The sequence below is a fragment of the Octopus sinensis genome, linkage group LG7, assembly GCF_006345805.1.
Source record: "Octopus sinensis linkage group LG7, ASM634580v1, whole genome shotgun sequence".
Classification (NCBI taxonomy): domain Eukaryota; kingdom Metazoa; phylum Mollusca; class Cephalopoda; order Octopoda; family Octopodidae; genus Octopus; species Octopus sinensis.
In genome coordinates this window covers 108,666,386-108,681,088 of record NC_043003.1, presented here as the reverse complement: position 1 = coordinate 108,681,088, position 14,703 = coordinate 108,666,386, and the positions used below count along the sequence as shown (strand labels likewise).

The following is a 14,703-nucleotide window of genomic DNA, read 5'->3' as shown; positions in this document are numbered from 1 at the left end:
TTCGAGGCAGTTTGTCTCGATAGAAATAAGAAGAGGATTAAACGAGTAATCACAAGAGTGCAATTAGTTGACAAAGATGAGCTTTAAATGTAAATTAACTTGACAAAAATGTATTGCAAGTGTAATTTCTCTTCAGACCTTGTACTTCTTTCTGAAGGCTGCCTGTGGCATTAAAGATGCATGTGTTCCACTTCTGATATAAACAAAAGAAAGAACACAATATTTATGGTCGGGTTGAGAGCCTGTGACCCTGGCTAAAATTGGTGGTTGGGTGTTTTTGTTATACTTCAAACAATAACAACGATAATAATGATGATGATGATGATGATGGTGCATGTGATTTACTAAGTAGTGCTCTAGTTTATTTAGAAATGCTGTATAACTTGTACAAAGACAGCATGTGTTACATATTTCAAAGGATTAGTTGGAGTTGAAAGTCATTTCAGTGTATAGAAGATCAATTCAACATGGAGAAGCCTGCTGTGTTGAAATATTGCTGTTTAAGTCCCTGGTTAACAATGCTGATCTATCACACTTAATAACCAAAGACATATGCTAGCTACTGCCATCTGGGGTTTTAAACGTTTTGTATTGGTATATATTATCTGTTACTGGACTTATATATTATCTAATATGTTATTTTTCCCTCTCGCTTTGATATAGTAAAATGTAACTTGAAGGTTATTTGATTGCTTTTTCTCATATGTTGTGTAACTGTGAGAGAGTCCCTCATTATCATCAATAACCACATTTTAATTGAGATCAAAATGTTCTTGATGACAATGATATATTAAATGTGATAGACAGGATTGTTGTTCTATCCAGGGTAAGATTAACCCTTTTGTTACCATATTTCTGTCTAAATATACTGCTATTTTCTTTCCGAATAACATTAAAAATAATGGAAGATTTCGTAAAACCAATTTGTCATTATTATGCGTGTGTTGGGAGCATATACTGAAAGCAAATTTTAATAGGATTTAATTCAGTTCATTTTGAAACAGGAAATTTGTATCATATCCAGGGTTGTCACAAACAGTTTGGAATTAAAAAGGTTAAATCAAATTCACTTTGTGGTACAGAAGGTGGAGTTGAAAACTGAATCTATGGGTCTTTGTTTTTGAAAAGATTAATTTCACTTTCATTCCTATTTTATATAGATAATAGCCTGTTTTGAAATCCATTCCTTAACCCATTCTTACTACCATATTTCTGTTGGAAATACACTGCTTTTGTTTCAATTAATTTTGAGAAAAATGAAGAATTTAGTTAAATGACTTTGCCATTATCAAGCTGGTGTTTGAAAGCACAAATTAAGATGAAATTTTGATAGGTTTTAATTTAGATTGCTTTTAAACAGGAAATTTGTATCTTAGAACCAAGGTTGGAATCAGACAGTTGGAATCAAAAGGATTAATTTTATTTTAACGAGATCTTTGGTGTAGATGATTCTCTTCAAATATTCTGTATAAAGGCATTCAAGGCTGTGCATTTCAGTAAAAATGACAAAACATTTTGTAAAGATATTTTTTTCCCATTATGCAATGGTTCTGTTTATTTTATTGATTGTCGAAAGAGGAAAGAATATCTCCCTCCACACACCCACAGTATTTCAGTGTTCTGAGCCACTTCTGTTTTAATAGAATCCCTTTTGTAGACTTCCTACAGCATAATGCAATAGTTGGTTCACAGCCAAACATTTTAATTTTATATTTTAGTTAGACCTTACTAAAGTGATTGCCTAATCTTATATATATATATATATATATATAATATATATATATATATATATATTAGAAAAAATAATGTATTCAGAGATCTGGATGGTTGTACATTACAAATATCTATTAACATATCATATGTTTTTATAAATCACATATAGGCGCTTTCATCTACTCCAATAGATTCTTCAGATTTAAATTTTGTGATGGGATTTGTCTCTTTTTATAGTATTAGTGAATTGGTTGGGGTGGAGAGAGAGAGGGGGGGGAAAGAAGAGTAATGTGGAGTGTATAGAGTAGGAAAAGAGGGAGAGGAATGGGGAGAAAGTGAGTGTGTGTTTGTGTATACACGCATGTGTATATGCCTGTGTATCTGAAAGGAAGCGTTTTGAACAAGAGACAAAGAAAAAGAATATATATTTTTAAGTAGGTGAGTAGAACAAATGCTTACTTTGGTTCAGCCAGCTCCCTAGGGGGTCTGGAAGGAAAGTGTTTTCAAAGTAAATCCTCCATGCTGGTGGGAAAATGGTTTAGTTAAACTATTTGGACTAAGATGGAAAAGAATGATGCAATCAGTAAAAAATTAGAAGTGCATTGTGACCAGTGATGCATAACATCCAATAGTCTGGTTGATATAGATGACACGGGTGATATATAAATCCTTTCAATGGGGTACACTTCAGTCTTTTGTTTTTAGAATGTACTTTCCTTGTTTCATTTGTTTTGCTAGCCCTACATAGAGTGTTAAAGATGATGGGATGTTAAATCTTTTGAACTTTATCAGCCAGACAATATGTGCAAGTAGTTATTAATCAGATAAAAAGAAAAAATGAAAAGAGATTTTAAAAAATCACTTCTTTTCTTATCCTTCAAAACAAAACAAACATATTTATCTACACATTTGTAAAAAAAAAAGCCAACTTTAGTGAGTCTTCAGTTCATGAATGCTCACCATCATCATTTAACATTCATTTTCCTGGCATAAGTTGGACAGTTTTATTGGAACTGGTCGGGGGGGGGGGCACACCAGGCTCCATTGTCTGTTCTGGCAGGGTTTCTATAGCTGGATGTTTATCCCTACTTCTGACCAAAATGGACAGTGTTGCATTTAACTGGATTGAAGGGCATCAAAACTATTCATATTTTCAAAAGCTTCTCTCCACATTCTAGCGTGAATGAAAGAATTGATACAATGAAATTTGCATGTACTGAATCATTGCTTTCGGCAATCATTAACGACCCTCTTTATCAATACTGAAAAAAATGGTGACACATTTTGTAACATTTTCAAGAAATTATTCTGATCCAAATATATCCCAGTTTTAACTCTTTTGATTTCAAGCCACCTGAGACTACAACTCCTGGTTCTGTGCCACAAACTTCCTGTTTAAAAGGATTTAAATTAAACCCTTCAGTCAAAATTTCATGTTAATTTCTCTTCCAAACACCATTTTAATAATGACAGTTATTTTATGAATTCCTTCATTATTTTCAAAATAAATGAAAGAAAGGCAATGTATTTCAACAGAAATATTATAACAAAGGGGTTAAACCTTTCAATACTAACCCAGCTGAGACCACCATTGGCTCAGTAAAATAGATTTTCTCTTTTAAAGTGATCTAAATTAAAACCTTCCTTCAAAATTTCATATTAAATTTTGTTCAAAACACCAGTGTAATAATGACAAAATTATTTTGTGAAATTCTTCATTATTTTCCAAATAAATTCAAGCAAAGTCAGTGTATTTCAACAGAATTACAATAATGAAAGTTCTTTAATACAATGTAATTCACCTCAATATTGTCTTCATTTGTTAATTTTTATTTGTTGTATAGTCACTAAATAATCTTTATAAGAAGACCTTCCTTGCTAATATTGGATATCAAAATCAGAAGATTATTTTCTTTGTTTTGTTTTTAATTCCTGCATGAATAAGGTATTGTATGAGTGAAAGATTAACTTGGTGGACTGCTGATTTCAAATCCTCTTGCAGATATTGCATTGGCAACATGTATTAATCTTGTTTTATCTCAATCAGCTCCGTCTAAAAACGAGCAATACTCTTAAACTTCAATCTGGATAAGTGGGTTTTGTTTGAAAGTTATCCAGATTTGGGAGACTTAGTTTAACAATGTGCTACGTATTTATTGCAATGGTAGCTGACTTGTGCTAACATGAAATAATAATAATAATTATCATTTTTACTAGAGCAGTAGTAATAGTAGGAGTATTTGTGAGGGTGCATGACTTAGTGGTTAGGGTGTTGCACTCATGATCTAGCAATCCTGATTTCAATTCCTAGACCTGGTGATGTGTTGTGTTCTTGAGCAAGACATTTCATTCCCAATTGCTCTGCAATCACTTCAACACCTGATGTGTGGCACACATTGCACTTATTCAGACAATGTTGACTCGATGCAGAGAATGAGCTGATGCGTGGCATGAACATTTGATCACTTGAAACAAATCATTTGTGCAGGCCGTTGAGCAAAATCCGAATGCTCATACATCGTCTTCGACAGGAGAGTCCATTATTATTATTAGTGATAGAAACAGTATAAATAGCAAAAGGCTATCTTTATATCCAGCTTATGTGGGTGTTTTGTTAGGACACTGAATATTGCTGTATTCGCCTTCAGAAGTCCTCTCATATTGATGCATGGTACATAAAAGCATTCATATTTATATCTCTCTCTATATAAACGGCAGTTTGTCTGTGCGTGTTTCTGTGTGTCTGTTTTCTCGTACCCTCACTCTGACCATGGCTTTCAACCGATTCTGATGAAACTTGACACACACATAGCCCAATGTCATAATTCAAAACTAACGCAGCGAAAATTTTGAAAAGTTCCCCCAGTTCTGAAAAAAATCGATAAATTCGACATGGGGTCGAGAATCAAAAAAAACAAACCACAGACTGTCTAGGGGACGCAACTCAACCTTTTTTTACTCTCAAAAAAAAATTTACCATCATTTTTTTTCCATTTTTTTGCTATTTTTTGGCTATAACTCTCTAAAAATGCTTTATAGTTATTTCCCTTACAAACCTGAGCAACGCCGGGCGATACTGCTAGTCCTGGATAAACAAGAATTGACTGCTGTTGACAACAGAACTACCAGATCATGTGATTTCAACATACTGTCTCTTCGCTTGCTGCATATTAATTAGCCAAGTCTTTCTGCCAACGATGTATAGAGTTACATGGATTTTTTTCGGGCACTGATGTCACATATAGCCAACAGGTTTATTTAAAAAATAATTATTATCAACAGAAGCAGTGTTAATACCAAATGGCAATCTTTATATCCAACTTAATGTGGATGTTTGGTTAGAATGCCAAATTCTGCAGTACCCACCTTGACAAGTCCTCTTATATGGATGCATGGTACCAAAAAGCACTGAAGTCTGCAATTTGAATTTAGATCACTTTGATACAGGGAGATTCTATTATTTAGTATCAAAAGGGTTTAATGGAATTTTATATAACATGTCAAGTTCAAGTTAAATTGAAACCTGCAGATGGCACTGCAGGTTGTCCTGGATTTATTCTTTTCAGTCGTTTTCTCCAAACTCTTAGCAAACTGTGTCTCTACAGTGTCATCATGATTATCATCATCATCCGTTTTCCATGCTGGTATGGGTTGGATGGTTTGACAGGAACTGGCAAGGCGAAGGGCTGCACCAGATCCCATAGTCTGTTTTGGCTTGGTTTCTTCAGCTGGATGCCCTTCTAACACAAATGATTTTACAGAGTGTGCTGAGTGCTTTTTACGTGGTACCAGCACCAGTGCTTTTTATGTAGCGGTGGCACCAGTCCTTTTTACATGGTACCTTGTTTTTGAGATCTCAATACTGTTGTGGTGATCAGGTCTTCCCTGAGCACAGCAATGTGTGACATATCTCAGTCCTCTGTCATCTCCTTCATAAGGCTCAGTGCAAACACTTGTCAATTCTTGTTTATCCAGGATATAAATATGAATGCTTTTATGTACCATGCATCAATATGAGAGGACTTCTGAAGGCGAATACAGCAATATTCAGTGTCCTAACAAAACACCCACATAAGCTGGATATAAAGATAGCCTTTTGCTATTTATACTGTTTCTATCACTAATAATAATAATGGACTCTCCTGTCGAAGACGATGTATGAGCATTCGGATTTTGCTCAACGGCCTGCACAAATGATTGCACAAAGCCTTGCGAGTGGTTTTGGTTGGCAAACTTGAAAGATGCTTATTATGTTTTTGTGTGTGTGTGTATAATAGTTGTGTCACTGTCATACAAACAGTGTCATATTTTTCCAATATTGTGTGGAAACATGTCTGGACATAGGGAGGAATGTCCTCCAGCCATTGAAACTATGCTTCATTACAGTCTGTCTGACGCAAGTATGGAACAATGGATGTTATAATAAAAGCAAATGCAGCCCTAAGATTTTGTAAAGGGGTTTCCATATTAAAGATACGGTTTTCGCTAAATAACTCCACTTGAAAGCATTCACTAATCAAATAGATTTCTGTTCTTTAGATACAGAAATGAACTTTCTGTGGTCAGAATACAGAATTTTTTCCCTTTTATTGCTGTTTGTTCAGCCAGATTGGAATAATTAACTTCTTTCATTCACAATTTTATGTTGTGGCTTAAAAAAAAAATTTACATTGCTGAACCCTTTTGCTTCTATATTTCTGTTAAAATACGCTGCCTTTGTTTCAGTTGGTTTGGAGAATAATTTAGTGAAATAACTGTCACTATTAAGCCAATGTTTGTATCATAGAATCAGGGGCCGTCTCAGGTGGGTTGTTATCAAAAGGGTTAAAGTAATAATTCATTATGATCATCAGTGGTTAACATTTACTTTCCATGCTTGGTCCAACCCATGCCAGCATGGACAACGGACATTAAATGATGATGATGCTTGCATGGGTTGAACAGAATTCATTGAGGTTGAGTTTCTGAAGTGATACACCCTTCCTGTCACCAACCACCATCTGTTTCCAAGCAAGGTAATATTTCCCAAAAGCTAGGCATCTTTCTCATGGAAGACTGGAAACTAACAACATTGCTTGTATGACAGGGATGTTCATTTTCTATCACATTAAGACAAATGTTTACCCACATGCACAGGGCACTGCCTTGAAGGGGCTTAGCTGAACAAAACCCCAGTGCTTTTTATTTTTAAGTCTTTGGTACTTGTTCTATTAGCCTCTTTTTACTAGGATATAAACAAACCAACACTGTTTATCAAGTGGTGGTAGGGACAAACACTAAGACCTCACAGACTAGCTTCTTTCAGTTTCTGCCTACAAAATCCATGCATAAGGCTTTGGGCAGCCAGGGTTATAGTAGAAGACACTTGCTCAAGGAGCCATGCAGAGTCTGGAACCCTGTAATTGGGAAGCAGACTTCTGACCACACAGCCACACCTGCGTTTGACAGGTGTCAATCCACTCGTAAAGCTTTTTAACCCTCTTGTGGCACCTGGGCTTATTCATCAGCCTGAGCAATACAAGCTGAAAAGATTTTGAGTCTAATACATCTGCCCAATGAAACAAATGTTTTGAAGTGCGATAATAGCCAGTCAGGGATCATCTTTCTGTAGATAAGATATAAAACTTTTACCTGGCTGCTGGAAGACCCTGCATCTGGCAGCAGGACACTGCACCATTCCACACAAGCAGGAGAACCCAGTCACAGCTGCCAGACAATTTCTGCAACCACATTACCCTTAACATCTGGCCACCTAACTTCCCAGACTGCAACCCCTTTGGTTATTATATGTGGGGTGCAGTTGAGCAAGAGACCAACAAAACTCCTTGTAACACCAAAGATGAACCGAAGGCAAGGATCATGGCAGCATTCACCAAATTAAACAAGGTGACCATCCAGAAGAGCTGCAAGAGATTCCGAAGTTGCATGGAGGCCACGGTTGAAGCCAATGGCAATTTTATTGAGTAAATTTACTCTTTAGTATTTCAAGATATACACACACTCACATATATATATATTATACACACACACACACACACATAATACATACATACATATATATATATATATTATACACACACACTTTTAGGCAATTTATCATTTGTTTTCTACATGACCTCATCAATATCAATCTCAGAAAAAAATGTTGGTCTTTTTGGGCTACACCTGCCAAAACACTGTGTCGCAAAAGAGTTAAAACACACAGCCATGCTTGTGCCTCACCTCACTTAATACATCACAATTTATAGCTGATGTCTATTTTGATATTCCAACCAACTCTGAACTGTTTACCGTTCGTTGCTTCATTATGTACTGAAGTACAAAACCTTGTTTTCATCTGACTAACATTAATATTTATAGAGCGAGGTGTCTGTCTGCCTGCTTAATAGCTGTTAAATTTAAAATAAACTTTATCTCACCAGTCTTTCCCACCAGACTGATTAGTGAAGCCTCTGAGACAATAATAAGACACGGACAGGCAATAACGATCTTTGCTCAAAGAAGCTACTGTTATTAAGTATTGTCAACGGTTTCTTGTGAATAGCCCAGGGCCCACCTCCAGCCCCTTATTCGTGGCATCTCTCTACCTCTGCTGTTTGCCTGTGTGTATATTGTCTTGTGTATGTTTAGCACTGTGCTTGTGTATTAGTGTATGTATGTCTAGATGTATATTTGTGTGTGTGTGTGTGTGTGTGTGTGTGTGTGTGTTGCTTAACCCATGAAATATTCAATGACTGAATAAACTAATCAATATTTTTACTTCCTGCTGAATGACTCTCTTATTACTTCAGTCTCTCTCTCTCCCTCTCTGTCTGTCTCTCTCTCTCTCTCTCTCTCTCCTTTCACTGTACATCAGCTCACCCTCCCTCCCTCTCTCTCTCTCTCTCTCATGTCTCTCTTTTACTCATCTACTTCCCTCTTCTTTCCTTTCCCTCTACATCAACTCCCTTCTCTCTCTCTCTCTCCCTCTCCCTTTGTACTTCTCTCTTTCACTCATCTCTCTTTTGTCCTATCTTTACACTGCATCTCTCTCCCCCTCTCCCTCTCTCTCATCTCATAACATGGTTTCTCTTCCAGCTCCAAGACTACGAAAGCCAGATCTGCAGGAGGTGATAGATTTCCTTGGCAGTCCCAACGATGCCATCAAAGCAGACTCGGCTGGTTACCTTCAACATCTCTGTTTTATGGACGATGATGTTAAAGCTAAAACAAGGTAAATTCTTTATTTCCTCTCATCTTTTTTATATTTATTTGTCTCTTCCTATTCTACTTTTTCATTTTTTTTTGTTTCATTTTCCTCCTAGCTTTTTGCTCCTTAGACTTTCTTTTTCTTATTTTATTTCTCTCTCTCTGTCTTCATTTTTTTATTTTCACCTTCTCTCCTCTATTTTTTATTAAACACACACACACACATGCATACATATTTTATATTGACTGTCTGACAAAAGAGTACTCAGGAAAAGTGTACTCAATACCATAGTAGAGACTGATAATATATTTTGGTTGAGCCAGTTTCTGGTGACTCTGAGTTCCGCTTGTGAGTGCACAAGCCCTTCAGGCAAGTTATGACTAAAAATTGATGGAATTTGCTTACCTGTGTAAAGCTTTCTTGTCATAAGGTGTGGTGATCAACAGAAAATATGACAAACAAACAGAGAAAAACAGTAAAAATGGAGAAAATGAAGAAAGACGATGTTAGGAAAAGAAATGGAATGAGAATGAAGTAGAATGTGTGGGTGGTAGAATGGTATTACACACACACACACACACACACACACACACATATATATATATATATAATGTAATTGTAGTAGTAGAATGTATTCAATAATATATTTTACACAACACAAACATTGCCTGGTATAGAACTCAATACACTAGGTAGAGTGGATAGATATGTATCTCATATCCAAGTTGATATCTTAATCTAAGTTTTAACCTTTGCTGCGCTGTTCACGTCTGTCCATATATATATATATATATACTAACACACATATATGTATACATATATTTGAGTGAGTGTATCTAATTTAGGCAATATATATATATCATATATATCATCATCGTTTAACGTCCGCTTTCCATGCTGGCATGGGTTGGACGATTTGACTGAGGACTGGTAAACCAGATGGCTGCACCACACTCCAATCTGATCTGGCAGAGTTTCTACACCTGGATGCCCTTCCTAATGCCAACTGCTACGTGAGTGTAGTAGGTGTTTTTACATGCTACCAGTACAAGAGCCAGTCAGGTGGTACTGGCAGCGGCCACACTCAAATGGTGTTTTTTAAATGCCACCTGCACAGGAGCCAGACCTCACTCTAATGTTTTTTCACGTGCCACCAGCACAAGTGCCAGTAAAGCGATGCTGGTAACGATCATGCTCGAATGGTGCTTTTTATGTGCCACCGGCATGGAAGCCGGTCAGATGCTCTGGCAACGATCACGCTTGAATAGTGCTCTTTGTGTACCAGTAGCACGGATGACAGTCATCGAATTTGATTTCGATTTCACTTGCCTCAACAGGTCTTCTCAAGCAGAGTTTAGTGTCCAATGAAGGAAAGGTATGCATAAGTGGACTGGTTATACCCCTGCATAGGCCATGGGTTATGGTCTCACTTGGCTTACCGGGTCTTTTCAAACACAGCATATTTCCAAAGGTCTCAGTCACTAGTCATTGCCTTGGTGAGGCCTAATGTTCGAAGGCTGTGCTTCACCACCTCATCCCAGGTCTTCTTGGGTCTACCTCTTCCACAGGTTCCCTCAACTGCTAGGGTGTGGCACTTTTTCATCAAACTCAACTGGAAGTCCTGTTCAATCTTCATCTTCAAAGCTGAAATCTCCACTTCTGAATTTTGCAAACCATCTTCTGCAAGTTCTTTCATTCAAGCATTCTTTCCCATAAACTGAGTGTATGTTTCGAGTCGCTTCGGCTGCAGAGTTTCCTTTTTTTGTACTCATAGAGCATTATGTGCCTCAAATGCTCTTTGGATACTTCCATGTTAGAAAGAGTTTTAATCAAATTTTAATTCTGCAAAATAATATTTAATTAGTTTAAATGTACACAAATGCATAAAAATAATTTTTAATTCCTTACACATTCTAAAATACTATCAAATTTCATTCAGTTTTAAAAAAGGTAAAATCGGACAGAACTTATGGGATAACCTGATATATATTATATGCACCTATACACACGCACACACACACATTATACACACATATAATACATATATATGTGGAGGTGCAATGGCCCAGTGGTTAGGACAGCGGACTCGCGGTTGTAGGATTGCGGTTTCGATTCCCAGACCGGGTGTTGTGAGTGTTTATTGAGCGAAAACACCTAAAGCTCCACGAGGCTCTGGCAGGGGATGGTGGCGAACTCTGCTGTACTCTTTCGCCGCAACTTTCTCTCACTCTTTCTTGTGTTGGCCTCCTTGCTTAGCCAACGGGGTGGCGTCATTTGAAGGTTAAACAATGCGAAGTGCATTGTGACCAGCGATGTGTTGCAACATCTGATAGCCTGGTCGATCACGGTGATAATACATATATATTATGCACACACACACACATATAATACATACACATATATACATATATAATACATACATACATATATAATACATGTATATAGATACACACACACACACATATACATATTGTATTATATGACTGGGAATCCATAATCTAAGCTAAAGCAGCTTAATATTCTTTGGATGTGGAATGTATTTCATTCTATGAGTTACACTCATTTTGCTGTTCTTATAGTTTTATGAAAATTATGAAACAAGTCTGAGACCTGTAAGATGCGTACACCTGTATAAGCTTCTGTGTGTAAGTGTAAAAAAGAAAAAAATCACTATAGAATATGTGTATGTTGACAAACAGACCCACACTCATTATTCAGAGTTCATAGGCATACCCCATTTATCTGTCTATAGTATGACTCTAGTCACAGCTTGGAATTGACTTGTGGATTACATCCAGTTCAAAGGATCTTATGGTTGCTTGATTTTGTAGAAATATCAGACAAATTTCCCTCAGATCACAGCATACCATCTGTAAAAAATAAGAAAGCAGAAAATTTTCACCTTGGGTAAATACATATAAATACATACGCTATGCTTGGAGAAAAATGTGATAGGATATCTGCAAATTGGATCCTCTTGGATAATCAGAGCTGACCTGGATGGAGATAAACAGCTAAAATATGCACAAACAATGATGAAGCCTTTGTATAATCAAACATTCTACTGACTTGAAAAAAAAGACTAATTGAACCAATGGGACAAGGAACCAAGACTCGTGACAATATATATATATATATATTTATATATTTATATATATATTTATATATTTATATATATATATATTTATATATACCTGTAAAATGCACTTGTGCTGGTGCTGCATAATTTGCATGAGCCAGTGCTGCATTGTAAGAAGCACCCAGCAGACTCTGTAAAGTGGGTGGCTTTAGGAAGGTCACCCAGCAATAGAAATCCTGCTGAAACAAAAACAATTGGAACATAGATCAATCTGAGGCTGGCCAGCTCCATGTCAAACTGTGCAAGCCACACCAACATGGGAAAGGGACATTAAACAACATGGATAACGAGGGTAATAATGAGTCCATGACAGGATGGTTCTGAAGTGTATTCAATTAAATTGAAGGAGTTTGTTGGTGATTGATTGATTCGCTATTTCTAGTGGATCAATCTATCACTGGTGATTTTCCATCTTACATTAACACCATTTCAGGGACCCAACAGAGGTGCCTCTACATAGTTGCCTGACCTGTTAGAAATAACATCCAAATCTCCCTCAATGTTATTGATACCAACTGGCCTGAAACTGCTCTTGATTCTTTGAGACAAACTTATTATTTTAAAGTTTTCTAAATTAAGATCTTCCATCAAATTTCCATTTAATTTGTTCCAAACACCAGTTTAATAATGACAGTTATTTTACTAAATGTGTTAAGAAGTTTGCGTCCCAAACACAAGGTTCTGGGTTTGGTCACACTGTTTGGCTCCTTGGGAAGGTATCTTCTATTATAGCTTTGGACCTACTGAGGTGTTGTGAGTGGATTTGGTAGACAGAACCTAAAGGTGGCTCATTGTCTGTGTTTGTTCCCTACCACCACTTGACAACCGGTACTGGTTTGTTTACATCCCCATACCTTGGGGATTTGACAAAAACCACTGATAGAGTAAGTGTCAGACTTTAAAAAAATAAGCACTGATGTCAATTTATTCAATGAAAAATTCTTGAAGACAGTACACTAGCATGGCTGCAGTCTAATGACTGAAGCAAGTAAAAGATATATATATATATAATGTGTGTGTGTATGTCTGTGTGTATACATATATATATACAAATATTTTATAATTATAAACTTAATTATAATTAGGGTTCAGCTAATTGCTTCATCACATACCGAATTTAGAAATAGGAGTTAAAATTCCATTTCTACTACTATAAAAATTTCCATGAGAATCGTCATGGAGATTCTTATAGTAGTAGAAAAGGAATTTTTAACTCCTATTTCTAAATTCGGTATGTGGTGAAGCAATCAGCTGAACCCTAATTATAAAATATTTATATAATTTTACCTATAAAGGTTATTTTAACGTACCGATCTACTTGGTGAAATTATTAATTAATTGATTGATTAATTAATTAATTTAATTGATAAATTTTACCCTTTTATTATTAATTTAAAATTATATATATTTGTGTCTGTATCCTTCACTGGTTGTCAGGCAGTGGTGGTGATGGTGGGGACAAACACAGACACATGTCCCCGTAACTTAGTGATTCAGCAAAAGAGCTCGATAAAATAAGTACTAATCTTAAAAAAAGGAAAAAGCCCTGGGGTTGATTCAATCAACTAGAATCCTTCAAGGTGTTACCCCATCAAGCCCACAATCAAATGACTGAGACAAGTAAAAGATAAAAACTAAAGGTAGTTCTTTCAACAGAAATGCAGTAATGAAAGGGTTAAATCTCATCCTACTGAACATACTGAATAAAGGAACAACACCTTTGGTAATACTATCTTAAGCATATCTCTAAAACAGACGCTTTTGATTCTAGGCCTGCTGAGTCAGAATTGATCTGAGACTAAGCAAAAGCCTCCAGTTCGGACTTCACATCTGGTCACTGTCTTATATTTTGCCCCCACCACATAAATGAAATTAAAGTACATCAACATTCAGTGGCCTCCTCCTTTAAAAACAAAGCTCTCCACCCTTTCCAAGCCATCCCCTTATCAAATGGATTGTGTCAACATTCCATGGTAACCTCCTTGCCTAATGAAACTAACCAACCTTCTATAGCCACCCTCTTAATCAAATGAACCTTACCAACCTCATATGGCCCTCACTCAATTAAATATGCCTTATCAACTTTCTATGCTCAGCCCCTTCTCAAATGAACCTTATCAATCTTTGTAGTGTCACTCCATGATCAAATGTACCTTGCACATCATTCCTCTGTACCCCTACTTTACTATTGACTTCTACTCCCTCCTTTTTTTACTTTTTGGATGGAGTTAAAAGGGGGTCGGTGGTGTTTCTGTCTCCTCTTTTCATCTTCCAAATCTCTCTTTCCCACCTCTGTCATTTTAAACCCAACACCCCTCCTCTTTAGAATAACCCATTACACACACACACACACACACACACACACACTCAGTCTAACCAGTACCGTTGCTATTACTCACAAGTCTCTTTTATCTCCTCATGGCTGGCATGACCATATTCAAAGGTTTGTGGGTATGTGAGAGAGAGAGAGAGAGAGAGAAGGGAAAAGGTGGTTGGTAGTTTTGTTTTTATTATAATCCCATCCACATAAATGCACATTTATTGTATCCTAGCACTGTACATTGTGCAAAAGGGTAGAGTAGGGTGCACACATTTCACACTCACTATTTCTCATAACTTATTCATAATTTTCAAAGGCTTTTTCTTTCACTTGTATACTGAC

General features: G+C 36.5%; 1 protein-coding gene across 7 annotated transcripts in view; it reads left to right on the top strand.

Moving 5' to 3' along the window:
• The window catches only part of LOC115214162 (armadillo repeat protein deleted in velo-cardio-facial syndrome), a 403,200-nt gene that overhangs the window by 318,969 nt on the left and 69,528 nt on the right, over window positions 1–14,703 (top strand). For all 7 annotated transcript variants that reach the window (XR_005000208.1, XR_005000209.1, XM_029783240.2 and 4 more), the window contains one exon: window positions 8,791–8,926. Coding sequence is in view for 5 of the 7 variants with exons in the window: in XM_029783240.2 (XP_029639100.1) it covers window positions 8,791–8,926 (136 nt within the window). In the remaining 2 variants the exon portion in view is untranslated. The remainder of the gene's footprint in view (window positions 1–8,790; window positions 8,927–14,703) is intronic.